General features: G+C 40.8%; 1 protein-coding gene across 2 annotated transcripts in view; it reads left to right on the forward strand.

The window, feature by feature from the left end:
* Positions 1 to 14189, forward strand: part of PTN (pleiotrophin) — a 106691-nt gene that overhangs the window by 82587 nt on the left and 9915 nt on the right. For both annotated transcript variants that reach the window (XM_036994584.2, XM_017651340.3), the window contains exons 2-4: positions 1 to 116; positions 987 to 1160; positions 3367 to 3528. In XM_036994584.2, the coding sequence (XP_036850479.2) occupies positions 2 to 116; positions 987 to 1160; positions 3367 to 3528 (451 nt within the window). In that variant the 5' untranslated portion in view covers position 1. The remainder of the gene's footprint in view (positions 117 to 986; positions 1161 to 3366; positions 3529 to 14189) is intronic.

Consider the following 14189-nt stretch of genomic DNA (forward strand, 5'->3'; position numbering starts at 1 on the left):
AATGCAGTCCCAACAGTACCTGCAGCAGCGTCAAAAGTTTGCAGCAGCTGTCCTGGCATTCATTTTCATTTTGGCAGCGGTGGACACTGCTGAAGCAGGGAAGAAAGAGAAGCCAGGTAAGCAGTAGGGGCATGAAGGCAGGACTCATTGATTGATGTCCATCTAAGCGATTTTTGTCCTTCCTTGCCCCCCCACCTCCCTCCCTCTCTTCCTTCTTTCCTTCCTTCTTCTCTCCCTCCCTCCTTTCCATCCACCCGTCTATCCACCCAAGTATTTAAAGGAACCTAAGCAATATGTGCTCTCATCCACCTCTGAACTCTTGAGTCATGAAACATCAATAAGGATTATTAACATCATGATCGTATTAATAGCTACTATATGTACAAGAATACTGACCAGCACTAAGGTGTTTTACTTATGCTGCTTCTCATTCTCAAAAAGAGTCTTGTGTGGAATTTTTGTTTTATCACATATTAACCAAGAAGGAAACTGAAGCTCAGAGAGAATAAAGCAACTTTTCTAGGGCACTCCCCATGTCATAAGTAGGCTGTTAGCTGGGAGTCTGTTTATATCTGTGACCCACCACACTTACATTATGCTATTCAATCTGTAGGACAGAAAAAGGGACATGGACCTGGATTGAAATGGCTAATCTGATAACTGTTACTTCTAATAGAATGTTTTTCTCTTTCTTTTTTCTCATTTCTCTTCTCTATAAATGTTTGCTCCTAAAAGGAGATATCAGTAAATCACATAGCACAGTCCCTGGCACATAGCAAGAGTTCAGTTAATGTAAGTTCTAGCCCCTTTCGCAGTTTCTTTCTCCCTCCTCTTGGTCATTCATTGATCAATCGCTGGGCTCACACCTATCAAATTCCCACTATGACTGGACACTGAATAGGGGGCTAAGAAGCCCAGACCCTGCAGTGAAGGCACTCAGGAGTTAAAGAGTCTTATGGATGTTGACTGGTTTTCCTTCTTTCCAGAAAAAAAAGTGAAGAAGTCTGACTGTGGAGAATGGCAGTGGAGCGTGTGTGTGCCCAGCAGTGGGGATTGCGGGCTAGGCACCCGGGAGGGTACCCGGACTGGAGCTGAGTGCAAACAAACCATGAAGACCCAGAGGTGTAAGATCCCTTGCAACTGGAAAAAGCAATTTGGAGGTAAGTGCCACCCCCACTGGCCTGTCTTCCACTCTAATTCATGCATTCTTCTACCGAATATCTTTCTGAGGTTGACTGTAATTTATTTTAAGTAAGTTTATTTCACTGGATACAAAATAACCAGACATCTTGTTTAAATGGGTGCCTCCACTTTGGTACTAGTACATTTTGGGTCTGAGAGTTTTTTATTGTGGGGGTTATTCTGTGCATTTAAGGATATTAAGCAGCCCCTCTGGCTTCTACCCACTGCTTTCCAGTTGCACTTTCCACCTCCACCAAGTGTGACAGCTAAAAATGTCTCCAGATATTGCCAGATGTCCCCTGGGAGTCAACCTAGTCCCTGATTAAGAATCACTGCCTTACCAGTAGGGACGTAAAATGTTGCCTTGATCCCTCCTAACAGTGCTCATTGACCTATCTTCACTTGCCTTTCTGTCCTCTTCTATTTCTCAGTGTCTTCTATCTTCCTTTCCCCTTTTCTTATTTACTTCTCTCCTTCTCCAGAACTCTTTCTGTAGCTTTCAGGCCCAATCCCTCTTTTGGCACCTCCCCCACTCTCCACGCTGGTTCACAGATTTCCGTATCACATCCGGCAGGGCTGCTTACAGCCACTGTTCATAGGCCCTCCTCTCCTTGGCTATTGCCAGTCTCATGCTGGCCTCACCCACTTGTCTGAGAAGAACTCTTTCAACACTTCCGAATTTAAGCCCACTGTTGAACACCCAAACTACCTGTTTTCTCCACATTCTAGAATTTTGTCTGTCTTAGCCATGGTGGGACATGGTGAAATTTAGATACATTTGCTCTTAAATTGTATATGAATACCTAAAGACCCACCTACAAAAAGTTTTAAAAAGTATATCTTAAGGGACTTTTATCTAGAATATATAAAGAACTCTCAAAAGTAAAAGTCCAATTAGAAAGTAGGCAAAAAACATAAACATTTTATTGAAGAAGACATGGAGACATCAAAAAACACCTGAAATGATGTTGAACATCCTTTTCCCATTAAGGATATAGAAATGAAAACCAGGGAGATATCACTATACAGTACACATCTATCAGAATGACTAAAATTAGAAATAACATCAAGTACTAGTGAGGGTGCAGAGAAACTGGGTCATTCATACATTGCTGATGGGAATGTAAAATGGTACAGCCACACTGGAAAAGAGTATAGAAGTTTTTACAAAATGGAACAGCATTTACCATATACTGGTTTTACCATGCTATTATAGAAGTTACCCCCTTTCATAAAAAGGACCTCAAAACTTGTAAAGAATGAAGAGGTAATGTATATTCATTGTCCTTTTTCACTGGCCAATAGGCCAGAGTGAATTTCTATAGAACAGTGAAAACATTTGAGGTTTTGTATCCCACCATGGCTAATAAAGAAAAGCGCAATGGCTTTACTTTGGGGTACTTATCCCAAGAAATGATAAATTATATTCCTATAAAAATCTGTACACAAAGGCATGCAGCAACTTTATTGGTAATAGCCAAAAGCTGGAAACAACCCGGATATCTGTCAAATGATGAATGGTTAAACAAACTGTGGTATGTCCATGCCATCCATGGAATACTACTCAGCAATAAAAAGGAACATACTATTGATACATACAAAGAAGATGGACCTTAAGGAAATAAGGCTGAATGAAAAAAGCCTGTCTCCAAAGGTTATATACTATATGATTCCACTTACATAACATTCTTAAAATGACAAAATTTTAAATATGGAGAATAGATTAGTGATTGCCAGTGGTTAAGGAGAGGGGAGTGGAGGGAGAGGGACATATAGGCTAAGAATAAAAGGATAACCCAGGATCCCTGTGTTGGAACTCTTGTGTATTAGTAGTATTGGTATTTGCTCATATCTACCCATGTGATAAAGTTGCTAGAATTAAATGTACACACACACACATGCACACACACAAATGAGTATATGTGGAGCTGGTGAAACCTGAACGACTTTTGTGGGATGCCTCCCTGTTAATTTCCTGGCTGTGCTACTGGATTACTGGTACTCCAGGTCTCACAGTTGCGGGTACTGGGGGAAGAGTACCTGGGATCACTCTGTATTTTTTCTCACAACAGCGTGTGAATTTGCAATAATCTTACTACAAACAGTTACAAACAAAGTGTATCTATTTTCAAGACACTATATGAGGAACTCAGAGATTTCTGTCTGGTCCTACCCTACCTTTAGCCGAGTGCAAATACCAGTTCCAAGCCTGGGGAGAATGTGACCTCAACACTGCCTTGAAGACCAGAACTGGAAGTCTGAAGCGAGCCCTCCACAACGCCGACTGCCAGAAGACAGTCACCATTTCCAAGCCCTGCGGCAAACTGACGAAGCCCAAACCTCAAGGTAGGTCCCTGCTCTTCCTCCACAGTTTGAATAGGAATGGATTGACAGACTCCCACAGGACCTTCAGATGTAGAAGCTCAAATTTTCCAGAAGGAAATCGTAGATGAATTACCTTAAGAAAGGGATTGGAAAAACCCCATGTCTTGAAAATCACATAAATACTTTTCAGCAGGCAATGGATGAGTTCAAAAGGAAGTCCTTGGCACAGAGGGGGGACTGGGACAGTCTCCTAGCACAAACGAACGACATAGCAAGCAGGCCAGTTAAAACAAGTGGTGTTTTAGAAACTACATATTCCAAACCCTATACTGGGACTATATCTTGACAAGTATAACAAAATTATGAAAATCATGAAGCAGAAAATTTAAAATCAAGTCTCTTCTAGATTATCTAACATATATAGCTTTCATGAAATCATCTAAATTATTTTATGTTTTTCCTTCTGCTGCTGCATAACTTGATAGGTTCTGTATTTCTCATATTTCTTTCAGAGCCTTTATATATTTTTAGTTGAATTCACTTACCAATTACATTTATCATTGAATGTTTAAAACAGGTAGAGCCAGCTTTCTATTCAGTCCCAGAAAGACTCTGCTCTCTTACTAGAGAAAATAAACCAAAACAAGTATCATGGCCATGGTTACATTCAAATAGAATCTCAGCTAAGGGAAGACAAGGAGTCATTAAACTCTTTTTTTTTCCCCCATGAGTATATGATTCAAAATTCAAATGATGAATTCCTAACCCTCAGAACCTCAGAATGTGACTATTTGGAGACAGGGTATTTAAAGTGGTAATTAAAGTAAAATGAAGTCATATGGGTGGGACTAATCTAATATGACTGGCATATAAGAAGAGGATATTAAGACCCAGACAGATACAGAGGGAGGACCATGTGAAAACACAAGGAGAAAACATCCATCTACAAGCCAAAGAGACAGGCCTCAGGAGACATGACCCCTGCTGACACCTTGATCCTGTACTTGTAGCCTTCAGAACTGGGAGAAAATTCCTATTGTTGATGCCACCCACTCTGTGGTGCAGGGTGTACCAGCTCTAGCGATCAAACTAAATGGGCCTCAGCAAACTCTAAATTAAAATGTCTCCTTGGCCTCTACTCGTATTTGAGCTTTAAAATGAACCTGAGAATTCATATTAGCCAGATTTAATTATAAGAGAAACTCATAAAACTGAACATGAAGCCCATAATAAGTGAAAATAGGGAAGAAAAAAAAAAGAGAAAAATCCCAAGACCGTAAAGGATGGGCTCACTTGCTGCTGATGGTCAGCGAGGGCTCCTTTCAGAGGCGTATCTCTACTGATGGGCTTGTCCCTAGAAATGGTTACCTCCAACTTCAGGATGGCCAGATGCAGGCTAGGTCTGTAGAGGACCTGTCTAGGATTCAGGCTGCCTTTCAAGGTCATGGACAGCTCTGCTGGTTGTAGTGTGTACTTGGAGGGCATGACGTGGGGCCAGGTCAGTGCACTGACTGTGTATGCTGGCTTTACAAGTGTCACTCGTGCGTAGACTACTGCACAGATCTAATGCAAGGTAGTGGCCATGTCTAGTCAGTGAGACAGCTCTGAAACTGGAATAACTCAGATTTACAGTTTTCAAATTAATTTCTGTTTAGCCCATTCAGAGAACCAAAATAATTCAGCATAAGTACAGAACGGAAAAGAAAAGGGATTAACCACCTTCCAGCACACTAGTTCTCAACCTGGGCTGCACAGTAGAATTTTCTATGGGAGCTTCTAAAAATCCCAGTGCCCAGGTGCCACCCAGGCCAACTAAATCAGCATCAGCAGTTTAGAAAATAAAATGTTCCACTATGAGCCAAATTTGAGAATTACAGCCCTAGTGTGAAGTTCATGGAGCTCACACACACACAACGCCTCTTTTTTCCTCTGGAGGGTGGGAGATCCTGCTGCTTAATGGACAGGGAGACAAAACAGAGAGGGTGATGAGGCGGTGGGGCTGGTGAACATGGAGAATGCGGGAAAGTCTGGAATAGGTAGGACAACCAGGGACACGATTAAGGAAGATCCCCCTCAAGAGATTTTGTAAACACCGTGTGTGGGGACACCTTTTCAACTGGACTGGTGGATAGTTCACTATTTTCTTTTTTTTTTTTTTGCTTTTCCAAACTAGGACTATGTAATGAAGGTTAAAAGTTTGGATCAGATTTTTCACCCTGAAAAATGATGGTAAAAATCTTGCAAGTGGGTGGACACTGTAATTTTTTTCTACAAGGTATATAATGAACAGAAAACAGGTCCTCCTAGTTGTACATTTTTTCATAGGTTGTTAAAATGCAACTTGCCCTTTGTGCATAACTGTCCTTTGTTAAAACTGACCAATCTTTACCCTCTCAACAACGGAGGGTTTTAAGCATGCTGTTTTGGCACCAGGCACTCTGCACAAGGAAAGTTCTTATGGGAACAGTTGAGCTAGAGAGATGTGTCAGATGCAAAATGTCACAAGTGGCCTGTGCAGGTTGTGTATTATTTCTGTGCCATTTTCCCAAATAACCATGAGAGGATAATCAATAATCTTGAGAAGATAACCTTGAGATAGCTCATTTTTTTTCTGATCAATGGAAAAACAAATAATAAAATGAAATCTCTGTTATCATCAGTATTGTTCTGTTACTACTCTCATGCCTCATTCTAGGTGTTTTACATGTAACATCTTATGAAATGTATATTCATACAAGCTGAGATTGTTATGAAAGAAACCGAGGAACACTGGTTACTTTATTCGGCCAGGGATACATCTCTAACAAGTGACAGTCAAGATTTGGATACTCTAAACTTCTATTCTCTTTTGTACCCTGCTGGTTTCTCACCTAAGTCGCATATGGGCCCAAGTTAATCTCCACGGGTTTTATTTTTCTTTGAAATAGGAGAAGATAAACTATGTAAACCCCAATACTTATATGCAAGATGATTTGCAAATGGAAGAGGACATTTTCTAGAACGTATTTCTAGAACTGTTCTGGAAGGCATCCACCTGAATATACAGGTTTCAGAAGGACAGGGACCTGGCCTATTTTGTTCTCTACTCTGTCCCCTTCACTTAGAACAAAGAGTAGCACACAGTAGATGCTAAATAAACATTCATATAATAGATAAATGCTGAAGGGAAAAAAGGTTTCACATGCTAAATTTACCAGAGTGGTGGAAGCTGCAGTAAAGAAGTGATTTAAGTAAACTTTTCTCAATGTTACACAATTGTAAATTATTTTCTTCCTTTATTCAGGAAAGGATAAGTCATCAGTATATAAAAAGGATAGATAAAGGTAGGGAACCCACTAATTTCAACCCAGACCCCTGTTAGCCACCCCTCATTTAGTTAAGCTTCAAAACAGCTCTGTGCAGCACATTTTACTTATCCTATTTTATATAGGAGAAAGCATTGACTCAGAGAGGTTGAACAAGTTGCCTGATATTTCACAGCTTGTAAGTGTTGAAACCAGCATTCATATTCAAAGTCGGACTGACATCGAAGACCGTGAATCAAGTCACAACGATACTCTTCGAGTCTTTCCTGAGTTTAATGCTGGGTATAAAACTCATGAACCTCTGGCCGTATGAGATAAATCTCAGTGTCTAGAATCATTACATGGTAGAGCTCCTGGGGATCTTGCCTGTCATCTGATGTAACCTTCATGTAACAAATGAGGACAGAGAAAATCAGTGATTCACCCAAGTCCATCCTGTTTGTAGCAGAATCAGTTCCCAGTTTTGTTCTCTTTTGACGTCATCTTTCTGCCTTTTTAACCTCGTCACTGAGCTCAGAGCAGAAAAATGCCTTTTGTCCTATCATTATCCTTCTCATCAAATACAGCATCAGATTTTGTTTTGTTTATCTGGTCTCACAGATACAAATGAAAGACATATATGCCACTTTTGCTTAGTTTCTAGCCTCTTTTGTTTTGGGAGATGGTAGCAGATTCATTTGCAAACTGTATGATTTTCAGTGTGAAAAACATGCTCTTTAAGTTTGAGAATGGAACATAAAGATGTTGGTGAGGCTGTGACACCCAGCATTAAATTCAGGAAAAACTGGAGAGTATTGTTGTGACTTGATTACTTATCAGGCTAAAAGATTAAAAGACTTACTTTGTATCTAGAAATTTCTAGAGGAAGAGTGCTTAATATCTAGAGTTGTCATTTAAACTCTGGAAAATTACTACCTACCTCACCTAACTTGGTTTAAAATTGCCTTGAAATTCATTGCACTCCAGTCTAACAGTATTACCTATTGAGGTATAGAAGTGATCCTTCCTATTGCTATGTCAATATTGTCCAAACTCAATGCTTTAGTCTTTCTCCATAATTTTGATTATACTATCTATCAAGTTGGAAACCCTTATCTAAAGATTCTCTTGTGTTGGAACCCCACTTAATCTGAGGTGAGCTTTTAGTTACCCCTTTCTGTATTATAAACTTAGAAGAAAAGATAATATTTTGAACCAGACCCTTGTTAGACACCCCTCATTTAGTTAAACTTCAGAAACTCTGTAGACATAAGAACTGAAAGATGTGTAATTGGAATATAGCTGTCCTGGGCATGGGGATAGGGCTGCTCTGGGGAAGTTATTGATTGACTGGAAGATGATAACTGGAATTTGCTTAATGCCACCAGAATCTAGCAAGGATTCTGGTGAGCAGTTGTGTTGGACACTTTGAGATTTTAATTTTCTAGGAAAAGAGATTGAGAGTATTAATTAAAATGATCAATTAAGAAAATACTGTATCTGTCAGGGTTTTTAGTTGTAGCAAGATCTAGTGTAGCTAGTTGGCAGAAGTGGGTTTATTCAAGAGTATTATATAGCTTACAGAATCTCCAGAAGGTCAAGAGGATATGAGTTGGATCCAGCAATATTACAGTAGAAAGCAACAGATCCAAGAGAAATGTCTAATCACACCACGCAGAACTCATGTAGCAGAAACCTACCTGCTGAAATTTCCCACTGCTCAGCCCATATGCCAAGCCCTGAACACAAGAAACTCCACCATAGCTCCCTAGAACCAGACACTTCCACCTCCTCCTTACTTGCTAAAATATCCAATCTCCCCAAATCTGGCCCTTATTTCTGGGCATTCACTTCAGTCTCTAAGATACATTTGGGTATGTCTGCTTGATGGAAACTAGGTCACATACAGAAGTCTAGAATACGTGTCTTTCACTTTTCAAACTCTACTTATGAGAAGAGAAGCTGAAAGGTCTTGAATTGGCATTTAGTGGACAATCTGTTAGGATGTATGCAGGAATGTTGGAATGGAGTGAGGCTCGCACAAAAGGCTTCTTTATGAGCTGAGGATTTCCTAGGGACCACAGGTGATATGTCCCAGTGATCATCTTGGAACATTCTAGAATCTTGACTTATTGTCACGGAAGTTATTAGTTGCTACTGTTTAAACATGATACACCAATAAGAGCTATTGTGAAGTTCCTTTTGATGCTGACAGGCCAGCTGGGCATTTATGTCAGCCTCTGAGTTTGCCTTCCGGAAGAGTGTGGCCAAATGTTTACCAGGACAGGTAGAGGTGGGACATGGCTGATGTCTGTGTTACTGGTGGCCCAGGGAACAATGCTAATCCCTCTTGCTGTCCTTACACCAGTTCACACTCTACTGTTACCAGATTCTTGTTAATTTCCCTACTCATGAGAGTCCCCATTCTTTTTATGTCTTTCCAGCTATTTTAAAAAGTTTTGCCATCTTGCTGCTCTTTTTTTGGACCATTGCCTAGCTCTCTCTTAGGTTTGACAATTCATCTTTAAAGATCAAAAGAAGGGCAACAGTTTGAGTGCCAGACTCAGCTGTGTGCAGGTCACAGCATTTGGCCGCTGATTATTAAATGGGAAAGGAGGGCAGCAAAGTGATGCTCCCAGCATTCTCGATTCTCTCCTGCTAAATAGGTTCTTTTGTTCATTCTTCTAAAGAGAAAAGAAGTTTCCAACATTTCTTTCTAGATTCTGGGCTCTGACGTCCCTTCGGAATGAGCATGGCGACATTCTGTGTATGAGCTTTGCTAGGCAGAGAGCGCGCGGCTGTGCTGAGAGAGGTGGAGGGTCAGCATCCCACCGCGGGCCCAGCTGCGATGGGCTCCCCTCCTCCCCGCACGCTGGGGGCTTGATGGTTGCTGCCCTTTCCTTTGACCAGAAGGAGGCAGCCGGGGGTGCTTTGGGGGAATTTTGTTCTTGACTGAGGGGGAAACAGTCTTATTCAATTTGGGTTTAATGAGTTGATTTCTTGTTTATTTTGCTTATGTCTTTCAATGTCTGTGTTTTATTTCCCATCTCTGTTACTGTACTTGAAGTGAGAAGATCTAATTCTGACCCTTGCTTGTTAGACTGATAACTGTAAATTAGAGTCTATAATGAATACCTCATTGCATTATTGAAGATGAAACGAAGTAATCTATGCAAAAATAATGAACAAATGTATGGTATTTTTAAGACTATTTCCTACCTTCCACATGAATCTCTTGAGGTGGGTGTTTCCATTAGCACCTTCTCAAGCATAAGAATTATGGTGGTGGAAACAATAGTGATTAGAGTTAATATTTTTTGAGAGCCTCGTATGTCTTGAGCATATTTTAGTACATAGCCCATATGTACTGTGTCATTGAATATTCACAAGAACTCTGTGAAATAGTTACTGTTATCATCCCCATATTACATATGAGAAAACTGAGGCTGAGAGAAGTTAGATGCCTAGTGTAAGGTGGTACGGCTAATAAGCAAACGGGGGCCAGGACTCAAATACAAGGCAGTCTGGCCCAAGATCTCTGGCACTGTGCACACAGCTCCTCCTTCTCTATCTATTTAATACAGGTATCTCAGTTTCTTATCTAAGAAAGGTAATGAATTTCAGACCCACTTACTCTTCCTAAAACCCTCTATTATCATGGCTTTCCGTCTGCAACAGATCAGATCCTGGCTTCTTAGCAGGATGTCCAGCTGAGGCTCCATCTGATTTGGCTCTTGCCTGATCTTTGCCCAGACATTGCCCATATGTTCTGCCCCAGCCACACCTAACTCCCAGAGGTGGCCAAATGGGCCATGATTTCTTATACGTCCATTTCTCTGCACCCGTGGTTCTAGAAACCTGGAACCTTCTCCTATACTTCACGTATTTTGTTCTGTAAAACCTAGCCTGTTCATTCAGCAGACACTGGTTGAGTAGGCACCATGTGCCAGGCATAAACTGATGGCCTGCATGGACCTACGGTGCAATGGGAAAAGCAGGATAGATCCCAGCAAACTGCAGCGAGTGACAAATGCTATGAAAGAGATGCATACAGTCCCTTGACATCATTTCTAATTTACTCATTTGTTTATAAAATTATTTCAGAGTCTGCAATGGAGCAGGCAGTGTGGTAGTTGCTAGTGATATTAAGCAAGTTTCCTTCCCTCTTGCTGCTACATTCTAGTAATGGTGGTAGGTAGACAATAGTGGCAAAAATAAATAAATAATGATTAAAGTGATAACTACATATTGGAGTAATTGACCTTAAAAACTAGAGAGTCAAATGTGAGAGTGACTGGGTTGGTTTAGGGGCAAAGGGTAGGAGATAACTTAGATAGAGTAACCAGAGAAAACTTCTTTGAGATAATTTTTAGACTTGGTCTTGAAGATAGGGGAGGAGCTAGCCATACTAGTGTTCTAAATGAAACAGGAGCAGGTTCAAAGTCCCTGAGGCCAAAAAGAGCTTGTTTTGTCCAAGGACCAGAAAAGAGCTCAGTGTTGAAACTTGCTAGGTTTCCCTTCCCAAGCGTTAAGTCACTGCCTTCTCTGTAAGAACTGACTTCTCTGATGAGCCATTCATTCATTCATGCCTCTGTACTGAGAGCATATATGCCTCTCCCAACACTGAACTTCTTGAGGCAGTAGCCACATCCCATTCACCTTTGTAAGTTACTACTTCTCACAGTCTTTAGTCCATGAGAGGAACTCAGCAAATAGTACTGACTTACATGAATGAATGAATGATGTGTCCAACTACGTTGTCCCATCTGGCTCAATAGGGCACATCATTCATTCATTCATTGGCTCCAAAATGTATAGAGAAACCACTATTAAGACACAGTTCACTTACCTGTAAGAAGAGTCATCTGGGTGTTTACTCCCAGCCTTATTAAAAAATTTTTATTCCTGATTGCCTGATTGCCAAGACAAATATATATATTTGTAGGGTTTACTTCACACTGTGTGTCTGCTTCCATCTCCCTTGGTAAATTCCATGCTCAGAGGCTCATTAGCTATGCACACAAAACAACTTTATAATAATTAGTATTAAGGAAGGCTGAATAATTGAACAGTGTTCACACTAATTAGTTACTGGGTTGAGGGACTTTCTTTTTTTTCACCTCGAAGCTTTTGCACTTTTCCCTTCTAACCTCATCTGGATTGAGAATTTCCACTTCATGTTTTAAGTTGTAGCTGTCGAGCATCATAGAAGTGGTTCCTGTTTACTGAGTATTTATGATGTGACAGGCGTTATACCAAGCCTTTAGCATGCATTGCCTTGTAATCCCCACAGCAACCCCAAGAGGTTTCATTCACATTTTACAAATGAAGACACTAAGGTTGCAATTAGTACAAGGTCACCCAGCCAGTGAGGGGTCAGGCTTGAACTTGAACCCAGGGCAGTCCTTTACCAGAGTTCTTGTCTATTATACCAATGTGTCCCAAACTGAGTGCTCTATAAAGAAATAAGTAATTTTTCTTTTTCTTTCAGTAATAATCCTAAAACATTAATGTAATCATGTTGGGGTCATTTATGATTGGTTGTATCACATAATTTGTACTCAAGTTTGTCTTTGTGTAATGATTGCACTGAAGCACAAATAGCTTTTAGTGCTACAGTTCTCAAGCTGGGGTCCTTCAAAGGGGCTACATTCCTTGAGAGTAAGACAACAGTGCCATGGACCCCCTGCACTTATGCCCAGTGGCCTCCCAGGCTGGACCCTGGGCTGGGTTTAGGATGGCCTCCTCTCCACTCTGAGGTTCCTAGCAACTCTGATGCTTCGCAAGGAATCAAGGCGCCGCTGTCCTAGTAACACATGCTGCCGGTGGGGACACTCAGTGACTGATGCAAAGCCTCTGGGAACCTACAGGGATGTCAAAGTAGGTTTGATTTCTCAGCACACAGAGGCAGGGAAAAGAAAGAGAAGAGACTTTTTCTAGAGGAGTAAACAATATTTGTAAAAGAGCTCATCAGAAAAACCAAAGGGCGAGAAGCCGGTACACATATTCCTGGCGTCCTAGTGCTTGGCACACAGGGGACAAGACCCAGAGCTGTGTAGGGCAGGTAATGCATTTACTACCCTCATTCTTGCAAGACTTTCAAAAACTATTTTCATTCTACAGAAAACAAAAAAACAGTATTTCATGATCTTCACCCAGATGCACAAGAGGAATACATTAAGCTGCTAGGAAGGCTGCGGTCTAAAACAAGCGAAGTCTAGAGGGATCTTCAGATCTAACCTTTGCTGCTGCTGTAGACAGTGCTGGTTGTGTGGAGGGTGGGGAGTCACGGGGTGGGGAAACAATGTAGCTCAGCCGCTGGCAGTTTGGGGGAGATGCGTGGAGATGAGCGAAGGGATTCATGCAGTGGGCGCTCATGAAATCATGAATGAGCATAAAATCCTATGTCACATAATACCAAGGTCACACCTTAAAAGGATGGATACTTAAAATTTGGGAGGACACATAAAGAACAACAATAAACTCACAAATATTTTGCCGCTCTACAACTAAGGAAGGCCCTCTGACAAGTATACAGAAGTGGAAGATAGCGTGAAACATAATTCAGTGATGTATTAGTTTGCTAGCCCTGCTGTAAGAAAGCACCCCAGACTAGGTGGCTTAAACAACAGAAATGTATTTTCTCACAATTCTGGAGGCTAGAAGTCTGAGATCCAGGTTTCTGCAAGACTGATTCCTTCTGAAGGCCATGAGGGAAGGAACGGTCCCAGGCCTCCCACTGGCTCATAGATGGTCATCTTCTCCCTAGGTCTTTGCATCCGTCCTCCCCCTGTGCATGTCTGTGTTCAAATTGCCTCTTTATATAAGGACACCAGTCATATTGGATTAGGGCTCACCATAATGACCTCATTTTAACTTAACTACCTCTCTGTAGACCCTACCTCAAAATACATGCACATTCTCAAGTACTAGGGGTTAGGAATGCAACATGAATTTCTGAGAGTGGCATAAGTCATCCACAGCAACTGATTCCTAAAGCTGATATGTAGAAACAGTTAGAAACAAAAAGAAAAATCCACTGGGGAGCAAATAAGAAATGATTTATGGAGCTGTACCTTCTGAAATGTTAAATATTCTAGAGTTCAAGATTTTCTCCTTCTTCATAAATCTTAATTTTATTTTCCAGGAGCATCAATCATGCAATATTAGACATCAGATTTGATCATAGAAAATGATGATGGGCTAATGGGTATTACTTAATGTTTCTATATAATACACTTGATTTCTAAAGTAGGCTATCAATATAATTTATGAAATTTTATAGGAAGACAAATTTCCTACCTGTCATAATGGCAGAAACAAGCTTTAGAGCATTTAAGTATACAGAAATAAATGTTCTTCTTTCCTGTTTTGGGCTGGAAGAACTTAATGAATCTG

The sequence above is a fragment of the Manis javanica genome, chromosome 6, assembly GCF_040802235.1.
Source record: "Manis javanica isolate MJ-LG chromosome 6, MJ_LKY, whole genome shotgun sequence".
Classification (NCBI taxonomy): domain Eukaryota; kingdom Metazoa; phylum Chordata; class Mammalia; order Pholidota; family Manidae; genus Manis; species Manis javanica.